Source organism: Lepidochelys kempii, chromosome 6, assembly GCF_965140265.1.
Source record: "Lepidochelys kempii isolate rLepKem1 chromosome 6, rLepKem1.hap2, whole genome shotgun sequence".
In the NCBI taxonomy this organism is placed as follows: Eukaryota; Metazoa; Chordata; order Testudines; family Cheloniidae; genus Lepidochelys; species Lepidochelys kempii.
Window position 1 is genome coordinate 53,246,995 of NC_133261.1, and position 18,659 is coordinate 53,265,653.

Below are 18,659 nucleotides of genomic sequence, written 5' to 3' on the forward strand. Positions count from 1 at the left end.
CTGAGGAGTCTGATCTTTCTTGGCTTGTCCCCTAAGATGTTCTTCCCGGTGATATACTCATGACTGGCACGTGTTATCATTCCGAGTGCTCTCCCGGTTGTGTATAATGGTGTAAAATGTTTTTGAGAGCCCTGGAGTGTGGATCCATTGTATGAAACATTCTCTGTCTACTTCTGAAACATCTGTGTTTTTGCTGCCTCCAGCAGGATTGCACTGAAAGTGTTCCTGATTATTTAAAACACAAACCGAAACCTGGGCCGCCTGAACCTTCGTGGGATAACTTGTTTTTTCTATAGGGCTGACCAGCCTGTTGGTTTGTTTTCCCCCTCCCCAAGAAAAGGTCCTCTGCTCTCCAAATGTTCATACTGCCCCCTTCTATTTACTAACTTCCCCTCCCAGCTTAATATCATGCCAAACACCATCCTAAAATAGGGATGATCTGGCTCCTTCCTAAAAGTAGAAAAGAAAAATATAGAGCAATCCTCCACAGGCAATGGGTTGAATTAGTTTCAGCAAGTAGATCTCCCCCATTTCTATTATCCATGTTTGAAGCTTGTCTCCAAATTGGCTAGAAGGGATCACTGTGGTGTAGTATGAGGCGCATTCCCTTCCTCTGGGGACTGAGCGCCCTGCCAGCTAGGGAGAAGAGGTAACTCCTATTCTCTCCAGCTGCAAGAACACCCACCCCAGGAGAGGGACATCTCTGATGGAATTAAAGAGATTAACTAAATGTCAGCCAGGTCTAATCAGAGGCAGATAGAACAGGTCAGGTAGATTTTGGGGGGGGCACATGGTTGAATATGACACTTTAATGGGGCCAGTTTTATGAGATCACTGGTTATGAGCTGTCTTCCATCACCTCCTTTTGGGGGTTGGGCCATCCGTTCAGACTTCACAGGACACTAAGAAAGTGCGGGGATTTTCCCCAACCACCTTTAACTGAGGGCATCGTGTACTCCAGGACCCTCCTCCTTCCAACCTGCAAACCCTTGAAAGAAAAGTTCCATTAATTGCTGAGGTTGCCCCTTTTTTCCCTTCCCCGGCCCATCCAACTCTTTTCAGAAACTGTCCCACCCTTTGGTTGCAGACTGTTCTTTTCCCCACCTCTCCATTTGTCCCAGCAGTTGTCTGCAGCTGTGCCTCTCTGGAGGCCATCACTCTATTGATGTCTTGCATAAACTGGGAGATTGTTCTCCCCCACCATCCCGCCGCCCCATCTCCTTTAAATGATGGATAGGCTGCAAAATAGTCTGTGTGGAAGATGAATACACTGGGGACACTTTCAGGGTGCCTCACAAAATGGAAATGACTTCCTGAGATTCCCACTGTTTTAGAGAGCCATTCTGCTACTGCTTAGCATAACTTCTCAGGATAAGCCTCAAGTATTTACTGAAGACAGCCTGTCACCCCTCTTTAGTTGGTTACCTTGGTGCTGCTTGTTTGCACAGTGAAGCATGCAGTATTTTTATGAGTAAAGCACCTGCATTTCTGGCCAGGCTGCTCAGGAGAACTACGCCAACCATTTAAAAATATGACCAACAATATTAAGCTCAGTATTAAAACAAACAAAAAAATGTAACCTAAACAAGAGCATCATCTCAGAATCAGGGAGGGGCCTCACCCGTGTAACGCTTGCTTAAAATACAGTATGACTCTGAAAGTGAGTTTTCTAATCAGGGATTTATTCTGCACTATATACACCTGCTTCTGCAGCAGTACAGACTGCTGGTGTGTGGACAAGCAATTGCCATCCTATATATATATATACACAAACGTGTACAGTTCATAAACATGATAGGGTACAACGAGCACTTTGTTGGAGGCAATGACCTGTTGCACGGAAACAGAGAAACCAATTTGCACACAGCTGTGTACACACACTTACACAGTAGAGGTTTTATATGCACTGTGTAGATTCCTGCATGACCTTCAATTGCTTACACACAATGCTAGTGCAGTATAGCATATGCTCACTTAGAGTGGTCTGAGAAGTCTCTTGGTTTTAAGCAATTGCTAATTTTTAGCTTAATGAGAGAGTGTGGACTAATGGCCAGAACAAGGGATTGGGAGTCTAGCTTGCTGGATTCCATTCCAAACTCTGCCCCTGACCTGTTCTGTGACCTTTGGTAAATCTGTTAATCTCACATTGCTTCATTTCTCCTATCTGAAATGAGCATGGTGATACTTGCCTTTCTCATAGGGCTGTTGTGAGGTTTTGTTAATGTCTGTTGAGATCCTCTGATGAAAGGCCCAACAGAATTGCAAAGGTATTATCATTATCTTCCAGGCTTCTCTTCTTTTACAGATACACGTTCACTTGCAGTCAATATCTAATTATTAGCACAGATTTCAGCAAATCAAGATGAGCCAATAGGACTCCATTCTTTTGTCCCCTCACAAAGAAGAATGCTCTTTCAAGACTTTGGCACATGAGCCAATCAGATGAGCTTTCGTGTGTGCTGAGGACAACTTGACAGCAAGGATACCCCAGAGGCAGAATGGGTGAACTGCTCTCCCTGGGGAAATGTTTTTTGCAGAACCCCTGATTAGTGTGTTGTGCTCTGGGGTGTGCTCTGAAGAATTTCAGTTTCTCGTCTGGGTTGGTAATGACTGAAAGTTGTGATCATCTGATGGCTTATTTGCTGAACCTGTGTGAAATGATTTTCTGCAGTCTCAGTCCAAGTCCCAACGGACAAGTAACCATATCACAAGCCATTACTACATATGGCACTAGTTGATCTTTGCTGGCCATATCAGCAGAGACCAAGGACCAGGTAGACCATGGACACTGACATTCACTCTACTCATTCCCTAGCAACGTTCCCTGCTGCTCAGGGTTGAGGCGTGCTGGCAGGGCCCATTGTGGGGGAAAGTTTACACTGCTGTTGCCTATGCTTCCACCTGCTCTGTGAATAAATAAAGCTTCAGTCTTCAGGGCTGTCTTTCTAGCACCTTTCAGTAGCACAAAAAGAAGGACCAAAAGAAACAAATGAATTCTTCAGCATGGATTAGGAATTGGTTTTAAGATTCCTCATTGGCTCCCTTTGCAGCCAGTACTCATGTAATGGAAGGGGAAGGGTGTAAGCGAGTGCTGTCCTCCCTGATTAGCTGGAGATATGTCCCCTGCTGTTGCCTGCCGTGCCTCTACTAGTTCCTATTTTCCTTTTCCTGAGGGCATGTCTACAATTAAAAATTACAGCTGTGCTAGTTTGTTAGTCTCTAAGGTGCCACAAGTCCTCCTTTTCTTTTTGCGAATACAGACTAACACGGCTGCTATTCTGAAAGCTGTGCTACTGTAGCACTTCAGTGTAGACATGACCTGTGCCAACAAGAGGACTTCTCTCTTTGGCATAGGTAATCCACCTTCCCAAGAGGTGGTAGCTAGGTCAATGGAAGAATTCTTCCAGCAACCTAATGCTGTTTATGCTGTGGATTATGTCAGTGTAGCTATTATCTCTTGGGTGTAGATTTTTCACATGCCTGAGAGACATAGCTATGCCGTTGCAAGTTTCTAGTATAGACCAGCCCTGAGTTTCCTAAGTGGGGAGATATACATGTGTCTTGAAGGCTGCTTACAGCTGGATGCAGAGTTCAACACATTGCCACAAGAGCAGATGTCTTATGCAGAAGACAGATTAGTTCAGCCGTACACAGAGATTAATAGATTTAGCCAGAATTCTTGGTTGGTGTGTGCATGCTAGTTTCTGGGTCGTGTGTTGCTGATTTCATAGTGAAATAAGATTTCCCTCACCCCCACTGTGCCGATACTATTCTTCCTGCCTATTTGTGTCAGCAGGCAGCTCCGTCTAATCTGCTCATTACTGTGTTTGGTTTTTATATTAGTTTAGAAGAGTAATAGACATTTATGGTGCACCACTCAAAGTACAATTCCTAAGGACATTTACCTGTGAGAGAGATCGTTATCAGTGCATAGAGACCCTAGACAGACAAACTGAGCTTTCATTTTACCAGCATTAGTGAGAAGTGACTGGAAAGCCAGGCTGAGCATCTGTGAAAGCAAAGGGGGTGGTGAGGTTGTGAAATTCTCCAATATTGCATGGTGCACAGTCGAGCCAGAGCATCAGGAGATGTGTGAACCCATTAATCATTGGAGGGCAGCTGCCAGCTCTCTGACTTTAATTGCGGGCCTTCTAATATTTAAGCTGATTTTGTGGGGTAAGGGGCGCTGTTAGAGAATTTCATTGCCCACGCAATGAGGTGTGAACTTAACTCAAGTTTGCCGAGTGACTTTCAACTACTGGGGGAAATAATGTTAGCACCATTTTCCTTCAGAGATTGCTGTCTTGGCAGCATGTTTAGATTTTTGTATTTTTCTCTCTCTCAATTTCCTGTTGCCCAGGCCCCCTATCTCAATGATTTACAATCTGCTGCATTTTTATTAAAGATTCTCATGGAGGGAAACTGCTTTGGAGAGAGTTGCTTTTCAATATCCCTGCCCTGAGAAGGGGGGTGAGAGTTGGGAGGGAAACAGTTACTTAACAGGGAGAGGTGGTTCGGGAAGTGTGTATTTAAGAAGAATGGTTGAAAGTGTATCTTATAAATTCCACCCACTTTCTAATAAAAGAGGGTGCCAGACTATATAAATCAAAACACCTGCCTGGCCCTCAGGACTATGTGACTTTGCACTACAGCCAAGCTTTTCAAGAAACCCAGCTGCATTGTTGCAAGCAAAATAGGGATGCACCCCCTCTCCCTTTTTGTTTTTAATTGAACAGAAATTGAGCCCTGATTTGTCATTCCATGCTCTATATAATTTTCTCCTATGATTTTTTTAAATGGCGGTTCTGTGGCATTTGATAACCTAGTGCTACCACCTGGCTAACCTGTATTCCCAAGAGTATGCAAGACAATGAGCCTTGAATCTAATATTGCACCGATGTTACACCAGCCTTTCTTTGATTTCAGTGATGTTACTCCTGATTTTACACTGGGGTAAGTGTGAGGAGAATCAAGCCCTGTGGATGCAGCTTGCAGGTGTATAGCTTGTACACCTGTTACAAGGTGCAGCCCTGTGTCCAGAGGAAGGCTTCTTTGCAGGTCATCTGTCACACAGGGGGAATAATTCATTGGTGTATTGTTTGCGTGGGCTCTCAGCTCTTTTCCCATCTCTGTTTTATTTGATTACAGAGCTGATCCTTTCCCTCCTGCCTCTTCTTCCCAAGGAAACGGGCGATATGATGACAAGGACCCATCGTCGGCTAACGGGCCCTGCTGAGACAAGACGGGTTTGGCTGCAGTGGAGACATTACAGGTATTTTTCATTTCCTCATCAACTGCTACCTCTTAAATTTACAACACAGGTAAAGGTAGGAAGGAGCATGCTCCTCCAGTGACCTCCCACACCCAAGTGATGTCAGGGAACTGACTGAGCAGGGATAAGGCCCGCCTGCTATGAATAGAAGGACAAGCTAATTTATTTTGGTTTTTACATTGCACCCCTCACCATGTATCTGAGCACCTTCTAGGGATACATTAAGCAGTGTGACTGGCCCATGTTGCCTTCTTCAGAAGAAGGTACGGTCTTTGAAAATCTCCGTCTAAGGCGCTATGTTATCTAGGCACTCAAATCCCATTGAATTTCAATGGGATTTGGGTGGCCTAATTTCCCTAGGAGCCCTTTGAAAATCTCAGCTTTAGCCAGTATGTGCTGGGTGAAAAAAGTCTCGAGCCCAATATGGCAAACATGTCATTGGTCCGATGCTAGTCTGGGGATCATCTGTTCACCATGTTTACTCACCTTGCCCCCATTTTATATTCCATCTCTTGGTAATGCTAATAGATTTTTCTTAAGTTATAGTAAAGTTGATTCATGTGCTGGGAAAAGGGCAGCCCAGATGTGGTTGATTAGTCATATTTTCTTTAATCTATTTGGATTTTCAGCCCATGTTCAGTAGTAAAAGCAAAGGGGAACAATAAGATCTTGCTTTAGGTTTCATACCAGTGGAGTCCAGGGATGCAGTTCAAACTCTGCAAGGCTTCTGGTGGGAGTCTTTCACAAAAGACACTTTGTTCCCTTTGGGACAGATACCACCAAAGAGTAGAGTTTATTTCGTAATTATTTTTCTAGGGTCTCACTGTTTCCAGCTTGCTCACAAATACTTCACATAGAGATTTGCTTGGAATGGCACGAAGGGGGACCGACACTGACGATTTGCTTTCTATGCATGACATGGCTTGCCCTGTCTTCATGAGATCTTTCTTGTTCCTAGGATACACTTGCTTGCCTTAATTTATGGGGCTAGTTTCCCCACCCTCCCATTTGGCTGAGATTTGTTTTGACTTTCTCACTAAGCTCCTTTCTGTGCAGGGGCAAAACCACTAACAATTAATTTAAGTGAAATGAAAATACCGTCCTTGTGCTCAGGTAGGGTCTGGGCTGCTGCAACACACTCCACCTGCTCAGATGCAAAAGGAACCTCATGTTTTGTTCAACAGGAACCCATCTGAAGAGCAGAGCGCCACTTGTGGGAGCTCCAGAGGAACTCTGCTCCCATCAGTGTAGTTTGAAAGATGTGGACTACAAGAGTGATGGCATGTAAACTAAGGAAAGGAAAGAAAAGAAATGACTCACTAGATCAGACCAAATATCCACCTAGTCCCCTCTCCCGACAGCAGGTAGTTCCAGATGCTTCAGAAAATGACATAACTTCTCCGCTCCCCTTGTTCAACAGTGGCTATTAATAATGGAAAATAATCATAATTACTCATAGCATATGAATAAATGTTATCAAAGCTAATGAGGGATACCACCTATTACTAATAAAAAGGAAATTTGCCTCATTCTGCGGTAACATTCCAAGGGTTGTGGGGAAGGGCAATTTTTTCCTGACCACTAATTTGTGCTCTGAAGCATGAGGATTGATTGCCCTTGTAACTCACCGTAGCAGGTGTCATTGCAGGTATCATTCTTGTTCATATGTATGTAACATTTGGATTCTTACTGCACCGTTTCAAGTTGAGAAGAAAATTTAAGGCTGCACAAATTGCTCCCCAGAAACATTATTACCCAAGGGACTAAAGGGGAAATCCAGTGTTAAAATCTATGTATCTTGTAGGCCCCTTGCTTCTTAGTGGACTGGATGCATCTTCCTTTAAACCAGTAAAAAAGATTGAGAGCAGTGGAGTCATTTAGTTTCATTTAGTTTTTCACGGTGTTACTGCACGCAATGAGCTCAAAGTCTGAGCTGGACAAAATCTCCAATTTTCTGCCCATCCCCCCGTGGGGAAGATCAGTGATCAGGTCCCAAGCTCTTTTGGCTTGTGATGGGCTGGGAATACTATGATAGACAGTCAGGGGAAGGGGGAAATAGGATTATGTGGCTCTATAGAGAGCCACAGTCCCTGTCTTCAGATGTTAATGTCAAACAGGGGAATGAGCAAAGTAAACTAGTCAGACTACCTAGTGCCCTCCATAAAGGGACTGATGGCTCAGGGGGTTGATAATGGGATTTACTTCAAGGTCCCTGGTTCAAATTCAGCCCAGATCAGTAAAGACTAATAGTGGTTATCATCCAGTGACTACTATATGGCTAATGGAAAAAATGTTTCAGCCTCAGCCCAGCTCCTAGAGAGCAGGTGTCCACATAATAAAAAACTGTCTCCATTGGTAGGTTTGTCTACAATCGTAACAGAGAAGCTATGTGTTGAATAAGCAAGACACTGAACTTCCTTCTCATCCCTTGAGGTGGCTCAGTCAGGACTGAGGCACATTAATAGAACTTGTACACAGTAGCGCTTACTCCGGTATAACTTAAGTTGCTCAAGGTGTGGAAAAGCCGCCCCCCTCTCCCCCCTGCCTGTGCCGTATCTGCTTTGTGGGTGGATGGATGGATAGATCAACTCCGTCTCCGAAGCTGTCACTCTTGCATTTCCAGCTAGCACTAGATCATCTTAAACTAGATGAACAAGCCCTTTGGGATGTCAGTTGTTTCAAGAGCATCCTTTTGAAGTTAAAGGTCCCGGAAATTTATTTTTGGTGGAACCACTGGTACAGCCATATACATTATGAGTTAACGTTTTAAACTCTGTCCAGTGTCAGTTGCATGCAGCTGAGCTGGTATTTGTCTCCTCTTATTAAAAAGTTTAGGCGGGGTAGAAGAGCAGTCGTGTAATACTTTACTTATCACGTACAGAAAATGTAATCTGGCCCCTAGAATCTTCACTGCATCTGTATTTGTCATTACTGGTCCCAGCGATTTTACTAGTAATGAAATAGAAAGAGCACAAGTAAGAAAGAAACTAGACAGAAAGTGTGACTCTTGATCCAAACCGATGGAGGTGGATTCAAAGAGCTGATGATTGTGTGGGCTGATGATCTCTGAGGGAGGAAGAGATAGGAGAATGTGTTCTAAATGTGACTTATGGTAAGTGGACAGGTCATGGGATATAGAGACTTTGTAAGCTCTTCACTTGCAATGTAGCCTAAGTCCTAGATACTAAAATTTGTTACCAGCTAATGACTGTTCATTGGTCTATGTGCAGTGAGTTGGAGAATCTCAATCCAAGTTCTCCTATGGACAGGTGTCCACGTCACAAACTTGGCCCCACTATAACTAGTCCTAACTGCCCCCCTTGTTGGCAATCTCCATAGAGTGCCCAAGGATTGAATATGTGATATTCTCTCCTCCATGACCTGGTCGTCCAGAATCCCGTTGAGACATGCCAATGGTGAGAAGTTGGCCAAATCAGACACCTGAAAGGTGTATAGTCATCTGGAAAGGTTGAGCACCACTGCTCTAAATGACAGAAGGAGAAAATGTTCAGGGTTTGATTGTGTTTAATTCATGTAGGCTCTTACATTCGAGCTGGGGAGACCTATTCATCATCATGAGCCATACATTTTCCACCTGTAGATCACCTGCCATTTCCCTGCTGTTCCCTTACTAACAGGAAAATCTGCTTTTGCTTCACAGAAGGATCCTCTCCACACAGACTCCATGTGATGCTGAGCATGCAGGAAGAAGGTCTTAAGTCACACAACTGCAGCAGAAGCAGCAGCAACCGTTTCCTCCCTTTACTTTGCTGTGTCTTTGGTTCTCCTAGATAAAAATATGATCCTTCCACGCACCTGTCCTTTGGGAACACACTTACTGTCACGCCTAGCGACATATTTCCCGAGCCGCCTTTTCTTAGGAGGACAAATATCCTGCAAAGATATGACACTGGGGAACCAGTAATTAAAATGAAGAATGCAGTACAGTAGAAAGTAGAAATATGAGTCTAAAAGCCACACTGGAGTTTTTACTGATGGGGGTTATTGAGGACTTCAGTTTAATAATTCAGTGCAGCTAAGATTAATAAATGATATGAAGTGGAAATGGTCTTTCAAGAAGAAGGATTGGAGTGGTATGTTAACAGTTTAATTTAGTGTGTTCTGAAAAATGCTGCATGAAACCCTGTATAATAACTGAGCACAGTCCTAAGATTTCAGAGCCTTTGTAGTGGGGGAGAATGTGTATCATGAATGATATTTATGCCTCATGAGTGAGGCTGTCTGAGCACAGGCTAGAGAGTCAGGGATCCCAGCTCTGACACTGGCTTCCCGTTGGGCTTCCATCAAGTCTCTTCATCTCTCTATCTCAGTCTCTCCACCTGGAGCATGGCATTGGCTTTCATTTTCCAGGACCAAGGGCTGCCACAGGGAACTCCCATAAAGCGCTCATCTTCAGGTTTCCCACTTGTAGCAAATCACAGCCCCTGAGCACTTGATATATTGTCATTCCCTTCCACCCCTTCTACCATCTTTGCTCCATCTGTCTGTAATGTCAGTGAATTCCAGCCCTGCTTAATGAAAGGGCTTCAGGAGACATAGATAGAGGTCTATGCAGCTTAGAGGCTCATCCTGCCATCACATACTACAGGTCATTGGCCCAGATCTACAAAGGGACTTAGGTGCCTAAATACTTAAGCATTAGGCCAGGGGTTTGGGGGGAACAGTCGCCTGGTGGATATGGTATCCAGCAGGGAGGTGGGAGACCCAGAATCTAGTCCCCCTGCTCCAGTGAACTTTTAACTTATACAAAGTGGAACAGGTTCAACAGGAGAGATTACAAGAGCCCCTTCCCTCCCCCATTAGACTATTCCATAGCTCAGTGGTTAGAGCACTCTCCTGAGAAGTGGTTGTCCGTGTTCAAATCTTTTCACCCCCACAGGCCAAGGAAGAAATTGAACCTGTCTCCCCCACATCCCAGGTGAGTGCTCTAACCATTGAGCTAAAAGTTATAAGGGAGCTACATCCTTTGGGAACAATGAAACTGTCATCCAGTATGGGGAGGCTCGTGAGAAGAGTGAAGAGATCCTTCTGAGGAGCTGTGAGCTCACTCCTGTGAAAGATAAGAATACCTACTAACCATGCCTCATTCAGGTCCCTGATTCATCGAGGTACTTTTAAGCAGTGAGCGGTCCCTTGACTTCCTCCTCCTCCTCCTCCTCCTCCATGTTCTCCCATTCCTCACTCCAGATGACTCCTGGCCAGTGTTAAACTGATTAGTTGATTACCTTGCTACTGTAGAGAAGATTTGGGGAAAATCTTATTTCCTGGCCATGCTTCAGATCTTTGTATATATTACAGCCATATTGCTGGGGTACAAGTGGTCTAATGAATTTACTGTCCGGGATGTGGGATGTCAGAGTGTGCATGCACATGTTACCCTGGCCGCCTCAAACGTGCACATATATTCTCCAGGTACCTCTTGCGCTATCATACGTTTCGTTTATGCCACTCAGCTTGTTTAGTTTTGACTTAAAAACAAACAAACCACAAAAACTTCTGCTTTCATTTTTCCATTTTTTTCCATTTTTTCCATTAATTATTATTGAAGAACTGGGCCAAGTTCACGCTGATGTAAGCCCATCCAATTCCATTGAAGCCAGTGGAGTAATCCTGCTTACAGTAGTGGTGAATTGGGCTCCGTGAGTTCAATGGTATAGATGGAATTTAGTGACTTCCTAAGGTACCGTATAATGTATCAGTTTCTAGAATAGCTTGAAATTGAATATCAAGGTTTGGGAAACACCTTGGGTTACTCATAGGTACACAAATAGCAACATCAGTGGAACCAGGCATGTGAATAAGGGAAGCAAATGTGGCCCTGAATCTCTAAACAACAGGACACACCCACTAAACAGGATTGTCACAAATCTCAGAAGTTGCACAAGATTGTTTTTATTTAATTTTTTTTTTTAAACAGCTCCCGGTGGGAGGTTGTTTTTTTCTCCTCAGCAGCACAGGGTTTTGCAGGCTACACCATTTAGATAGATTTCAAGGGAAACCGATATTTTAGTCACTGAGTGAAACATTTTTACTTCCTAAAATTTAAAAAAAAAAATCACAATTTGCATAAAAATAAAGACCATCATTCAGAAACCTGTTATATGAAACTCAATAATCCAGACAGAAAGAGGTACTGCAGTATATTTTTGGAAAGGTTTCTGGTCTCTTTTGCAGTCTCATGCTGTCTAGGACACCTGGTAAAAACTTGAAGCAGGGAGAGCATTAAATACAGAGCAATGGCTTGTACAGAATGACCCGTGATTTCTGTTTTATACATTTGATCAATTTAAATCCTGTGATATTTCCCATGATTGCTCCAGCAGCTTTCCATAAACTACACAGTGCCATGTTAGTCCTTCAGCATAAGAATTACATTGTTCCCATATTATTCTTAAACCATACTGTGTAAGGGCAGATGTATTATTCAGATTGGATTGAATTATGTTTTGATTTGACACGTGCTGCAGTACTCACAGAAATACCAAGTAAGCCTTTATCAGGGGAGCAGGTAACAGCTTCTGTAATGAATCAGGAGCTGAATAAGGGTGACTGGTTGCTATCCAAACAGAAGCAAAAGTTCCTATTTAGCATGGCTCATTAAAATGATGGTGCACCCAAGTGGGTAATAGCAGCAGCAGAAGAGATATCCTGTAGGTATCAGGGCATTGATACAACTACACTGGGAGGAAATAGCTGAAATGACATTTAATTCTCACTGCTTTGCTCCCTAAACTCCCTGTGTTTTAAACGAATGCCTCTGCCACTGGGTTGCAAAGATGGACAAATCAAAGTACTTTGTGGACATTAATTAATCCTCACAACCTCCCTGTGAAATAAATGATTCTTATCCGTATTTGACAGGTCAGGAAACTGAAGCATTAAACAGCTAAGTGACTTGGCCAAGGTCCCTCAGTGACAAAGCAGGGACTAAAACCCAAAGCTCCTGATTCCGTCTCATTTTCTAACTACTACCCAACAAGATCCTTCTTGTGTGATTCTCTTTCCTGCTGTTCACGTTAATAGGAATCTTGCTGTATCCTGCCCTGAATGGGTAGTAGTTAATGTCTGATGTAGTGTTTAGAAAAAACACACAGCATCTAGGCCAAAGGATTAAAAATATGAAACTCATGGACATACTGGAAACTCAGCTGATGTTACTATGAAGCACTCTTGACCCTCCAGATGGTGCTGTATATATTTTACATAGACATAAGTCTTCTCCATACTCTTGTACCATTGAAGCCTTAAATATAGTTGCAGGTATTTTTCTCCAACCAAGGAAAGCCTGGCTCCTATTTTTGCTGAAATGCATAAAGCTGAAAGACACTCCTATCAGTAAGGCTACTTATATAAAATTCCCTTTGCTGCAGTTCCTGCAACAGAAACATTGTATTATAATGGAGATTTCAACTCCTGTGTTGCACAGCTCTTGGGCAAATCTGTCTTCCTCATTTAGCTTTGGGTCCCACGAAGGAGGATGATGGGAATGCCAATTAATCTCCATAAAAGCCACAAATCAAGCCCTGTCATAACTAAAGAGCGCTCAATGTGGTGTCATCATTACTTACCTCTGGGTGAACATGAGAAGCAGGGCGCTCAATCTGGGCCTAATTGCAAGTGTCACAAATTACTTGTAGTTGAGAGATTGGCTCATTAGTTGAGAGCCTTTTGCACTGGGAGGCCCAGAAATTCTGATGCAATGTGGCACTGCAGGAATGGAGTGGGAAGAAAACATGCTTCTGAATCAGTAGAAATCACAAACATTAGGACCTCTCTTCATGTCTCGCTGTGCCACTCTGATGGTTAGCTAAAAGAGAAGAGGATTCCCTGGGTAGAGCCTTCTCTACTACAGTCCAGATTCCACAATCTATCTTTATTTAGGCCCTGATTCTGCAAAGCTCTTCAGCATGTACTTGAGGTTAAGCACAGGCTTAAGTCCCATTGAAGCTAATCATGTATTTAAGTGCTTTATGTAGAAACTACCACTGATTAATAACTGCTCTTGTTCAGTTGCCAAATGTTCATCACACAAGCCACAAGGGAAAGCTATTACATATGACTGCCTCTGGGCTTATTGAAAATTAATACAGTTTGCAGTTTCTCCATGAAAAATGGCATGGCTATTTTTTTTTCCCTTTCCAGATCTTTGATCAGTCAAATCGGTTTCCATGCATTTACTTTTGAGGATGAGGCATGCTTTGAGTATGCACCTGGAAGTCAGGAATTTGAGTTCTAATTCCAACTTTGGCCTTAGGCACAGCATGTAACCACTCTGTGCCTCAGTTTCCAAATCTGTAAAATGGGGTTAATGATACAAGGGTGTGGTGAGGATTAACTAAATTCTGTTCAAGTCCTTTCAAGAGGGATAACTACTGTATGTAAATATTTGGTTTGCTTTTTGCTACCTAAGTCTTTTCCTTTCTTCAGTCTCTTTAGACGAAAATCATACATGCCACAGGCTCCACAGAGTGAAGCTAATTTTTTGATAATATTATTGTTTTAAAATCCTAAATTATGCCCAGTGGCTGTTATTTTAATATAGTCCCAGGTTAATTGGACTGGAACCATATGTATATTTGGCAACAAAGTATAACTAAAATGTTCTCTCTTTAGTTATTGAGAAAATAATCTGCTGAATGCAAAGAGTCATAACTATGGTCCCTGTCCTACAATCAGTTCTGTACAGGTGGACCTCAGTTCCCATGCTGACCCCTTTTGATGCCAGTTGATTTACATGCACAAGCAGGGATCCACACTACTTGATCCATTTGCAGGACTGGGCTCAAATCGTGAAGTCCGGCCTTGCTTTTCTCAGTCCTTTTTCAGGCAAACATTATCAAAGGGGACTTGCCTGAAGCAAGACTACATTTGTGGGTGAGGACTTCAGGACTTTGAACTTTGGTGAGGGCAGATAGGTGCCTCAATGGGAATTAAGTACCTAGGTGCTTTTGAAATTCCCACTAGGCACCGAAGTGCGCCTTTATGTACCTAAATGCCTTTAAAAATCTGGCCCCTATGCAACTCACATATACAGTGTTCATTGGGGGGAAAAAAGAGAATTACATCCACACACAGGGTCAAAAGGGACCTATCTGCATCTTTAGGCACTTGGGCACCTAACTCCTGTTGGTTTCAGTAGGCATTAGGAACCTAAATACCCTTCAGGATCTGTGTCTTAGGGTATGTCTACACTACAAAATTAGGTCAAATTTATAGAAGTCTGTTTTGTAGAAAGCGTTCTTATATAGTTGATTGTGTGTCCCCCCACACAAATGCTCTAAGTGCATGTAGTCGGCGGAGTGTGTCCACAGTACCGAGGCAACCATCAACTTCCGGAGTGTTGCACTGTGGGTAGCTATCCCACAGTTCCTGCAGTCTCCGCCGCCCATTTGAATTCTGGGTAGAAATCCCAATGCCTGATGGGGCTAAAACATTGTCGCGGGTGTTTCTGGTTACATATCGTCAGGCCCCCCATCCTTCCCTCCCTCCCTCCGTGAAAGCAAGGGCAGATAATCGTTTTGCGCCTTTTTTCTTGAGTTACCTGTGCAGACGCCATACCACAGCAAGCATGAATCCCGCTCAGCTAACCGTCACCGTATGTCTCCTGGGTGCTGGCAGACGCGGTACTGCATTGCTACACAGCAGCAGTTTATTGACAGCAGACAGTGCAGTATGACTGGTAGTCATCGTTGACGTAGTCCTGGGTGCTCTTTTAACCGAGCACCTACGCAAACATGGGAGTGACTCAGCCAGGTTATTTCCCTTGTTTCGGCTCATGGCGATTGAGTCCTACCGGCAGTGCAGTCTTTTAATCAGCAGCCAGCAGAAGATGATGGCCAGTAGTCATACTGCACCGTCTTCTGTCGAGCACCCAGGAGATGATGATGGCTAGCGGTCGTACTGCACAGTCTGCTGCCAGCAAGATGTATAAAGATGATGGAGTGGCTCAAAAGAAGAAATAGACCAGATTTGTTTTGTATTCATTTTCTCCTCCCTCCCTCCCTCTGTGAAATCAACGGCCTGCTAAACCCAGTTTTGAATTCTATCCTTGAGATTTTGAGTTCTGTCCTTGAGGGGGCCATTCAGTTTCTGGCAAAGCCACCCCCTTTGTTGATTTTAATTCCCTGTAAGCCAATCCTGTAAGCCATGTCGTCAGTCGCCCCTCCCTCCGTCAGGGCAACGGCAGACAATCGTTCCATGCTTTTTTTCTGTGCAGACGCCATACCACAGCAAGCATGGAGCCCGCTCAGATCACTTTGGCAATTAGGAGCACATTAAACACCACACGCATTATCTAGCAGTATATGCAGCACCAGAATCTGGCAAAGCGATACCAGGCGAGTAGGCGACATCAGCACAGTGACGAGGGTGATGAGGGCATGGACACAGACTTCTCTCAAAGCACGGGCCCTGGCAACGTGGGCATCATGGTGCTAATGGGGCAGGCTCATGTGGTGGAACGCCGATTCTGGGCCTCGGAAATAGGCACAGACTGGTGGGACCACATAGTATTGCAGGTCTGGGACGATTCCCAGTGGCTGCGAAACTTTCACATGCATGAGGGCACTTTCATGGAACTTTGTGACTTGCTTTCCCCTGCCCTGAAGTGCATGAATACCAAGATGAGAGCAGCCCTCACAGTTGAGAAGCAAGTGGCAATAGCCCTGTGGAAGCTTGCAATGCCAAACAGCTACCGGTCAGTCGGGAATCAGTTTGGAACAGGCAAATCTACTGTGGGGGCTGCTGTGATGCAAGTAGCCAACGCAATCAAAGATCTGCTGATATCAAGGGTAGTGACCCTGGGAAATGTGCAGGTCATAGTGGATGGCTTTGCTGCAATGGGATTCCCTAACTGTGGTGGGGCCACAGACGGAACCCATATCCCTGTCTTGGCACCGGAGCACCAAGCTAGCGAGTACATAAACCGCAAGGGGTACTTTTCAATAGTGCTGCAAGCACTGGTGGATCACAAGGGACGTTTCACCAACATCAACGTGGGATGGCCAGGAAAGGTACATGACGCTCGCATCTTCAGGAACTCTGGTCTGTTTCAAAAACTGCAGGAAAGGGCTTTCTTCCCAGACCAGAAAATAACCATTGGGGATGTTGAAATGCCTACAGTTATCCTTGGGAACCCAGCCTACCCCTTAATGCCATGGCTCATGAAGCCATACACAGGCAGCCTGGACAGTAGTCAAGAGCTGTTCAACTACAGGCTGAGCAAGAGCAGAATGGTGGTAGAATGTGCATTTGGATGTTTAAAAGTGTGCTGGCGCAGTTTACTGACTCGGTCAGACCTCAGCGAAACCAATATTCCCACTGTTATTACTGCTTGCTGTGTGCTCCACAATATCTGTGAGAGTAAGGGGGAGACGTTTATGGCGGGGTGGGAGGTTGAGGCAAATCGCCTGGCTGCTGGTTACGCACAGCCAGACACCAGGGTGGTTAGAAGAGCACAGGAGGGTGCGGTGCATATCAGAGAAGCTTTGAAAACCAGTTTCATGACTGGCCAGGCTACGGTGTGAAAGTTCTGTTTGTTTCTCCTTGATGAAACCCCCCGCCCCTTGGTTCACTCTACTTTCCTGTAAGCTAACCACCCTCCTGTCCTCCCTTCGATCACTGCTTGCAGAGTCAATAAAGTCATTGTTGCTTCACATTCATGCATTCTTTATTTATTCATCACACAAATAGGGGGATAACTACCAAGGTAGCCCAGGAGGGATGGTGGAGGAGGGAAGGACAAGGCCACACAGCACTTCAAAAGTTTAAAACTTTAAAATTTATTGAATGCCAGCCTTCTGTTGCTTGGGCAATCCTCTGGGTTTGAGTGGCAGGGTGGACGGAGGCCCCCCCACCGCGTTCTTGGGCGTCGGGGTGAGGAGGCTTTGGAACTTGGGGAGGAGGACAGTTGGTTACACAGGGGTTGTAGCGGCGGTCTGTGCTCCAGCTGCCTTTCCTGCAGCTCAGCCATACACTGGAGCATATTAGTTTGATCCTCCAGCAGCCTCAGCAATGAATCCTGCCTCCTCTCATCACGCTGCTGCCACCTTTCAGCTTCAGCCCTCTCTTCAGCCCACCACCTCTCCTCCCGGTCATTTTGTGCTTTCCTGCACTCTGACATTGTCTGCCTCCACACATTCATCTGTGCTCTGTCAGTGTGGGAGGACAAAATGAGCTCAGAGAACATTTCGTCGCGAGTGCGTTTTTTCCACCTTCTAATCTTTGCTAGCCTCTGGGAAGGAGAAGATCCTGTGATCCTTGAAACACATGCAGCTGGTGGAGAAAAAAAAAAGGGACAGTGGTATTTAAAAATACACATTTTATGGAACAATGGGTACACTCTTTCATGATAAACCTCGCTGTTAACATTACATACATAGCACATGTGCTTTCGTTCCAAGATCGCATTTTGCCTCCCCCCACCATGTGGATAGCCCCTCCACCCTCCGCGCCCTCCCCCTCTCCACCCCCCGTGGCTAACAGCGGGGAATATTTCTGTTCAGCCACAGGCAAACAGCCCAGCAGGAACGGGCACCTCTGAATGTCCCCTTAAGAAAAGCACCCTATTTCAACCAGGTGACCATGAATGATATCACTCTCCTGAGGATAACACAGAGAGATAAAGAAAGGATGTTGTTTGAACGCCAACAAACATACACTGCAATGCTTTGTTCTACAATGATTCCCAAGTACGTGCTACTGGACTGGAGTGGTAAAGTGTCCTACCATGGTGGACGGAATAATGTTGCCCTCCCCAGAAACCTTTTGCAAAGGCTTTGGGAATACATCCAGAAGAGCCGTGAATGCCAGGGCAAATTAATCCTTTCACATGCTTGCTTTTAAGCCATGTATAGTATTTTAAAAGGTACGCTCACGAGAGGTCCCTTCTTCACCTGGCGGGTCTGGGAGGCAGCCTTGGTTGGGTTCAGGGGGTACTGGCTCCAAGTCCAGGGTGAGAAACAGTTCCTGGCTGTCGGGAAAACCGGTTTCTCCGCTTGCTTGCTGTGAGCTATCTACAACCTCATCATCATCATCTTCCTCATCCCCAAAACCTGCTTCCGTGTTGCCTCCATCTCTATTGAAGGAGTCAAACAACACGGCAGGGGTAGTGGTGGCTGAACCCCCTAAAATGGCATGCAGCTCATCATAGAAGCGGCATGTTTGGGGCTCTGACCCAGAGCGGCCATTTGCCTCTCTGGTTTTCTGGTAGGCTTGCCTCAGCTCCTTAAGTTTCACGTGGCACTGCTTCGGATCCCTGTTATGGCCTCTGTCCTTCATGCCCTGGGAGATTTTGACAAAGGTTTTGGCATTTCGAAAACTGGAACGGAGTTCTGATAGCACAGATTCCTCTCCCCATACAGCGATC

General features: G+C 44.8%; 1 protein-coding gene across 3 annotated transcripts in view; it reads left to right on the forward strand.

Moving 5' to 3' along the window:
* The window catches only part of TRIM44 (tripartite motif containing 44), a 105,593-nt gene extending 88,646 nt beyond the window's left edge, over window positions 1-16,947 (forward strand). Inside the window, exons 5-6 of one of the 3 annotated variants that reach the window (XR_012159392.1) lie at window positions 5,184-5,272; window positions 8,934-16,947. Coding sequence is in view for 1 of the 3 variants with exons in the window: in XM_073347982.1 (XP_073204083.1) it covers window positions 5,149-5,236 (88 nt within the window). In the remaining 2 variants the exon portion in view is untranslated. Of the gene's footprint in view, window positions 1-5,148; window positions 5,273-8,933 lie in introns of those variants that run through there. The other 2 variants (XM_073347982.1, XR_012159393.1) reach the window with 2 other exon arrangements.
* The last annotated feature ends 1,712 nt before the right edge of the window (window positions 16,948-18,659 follow it).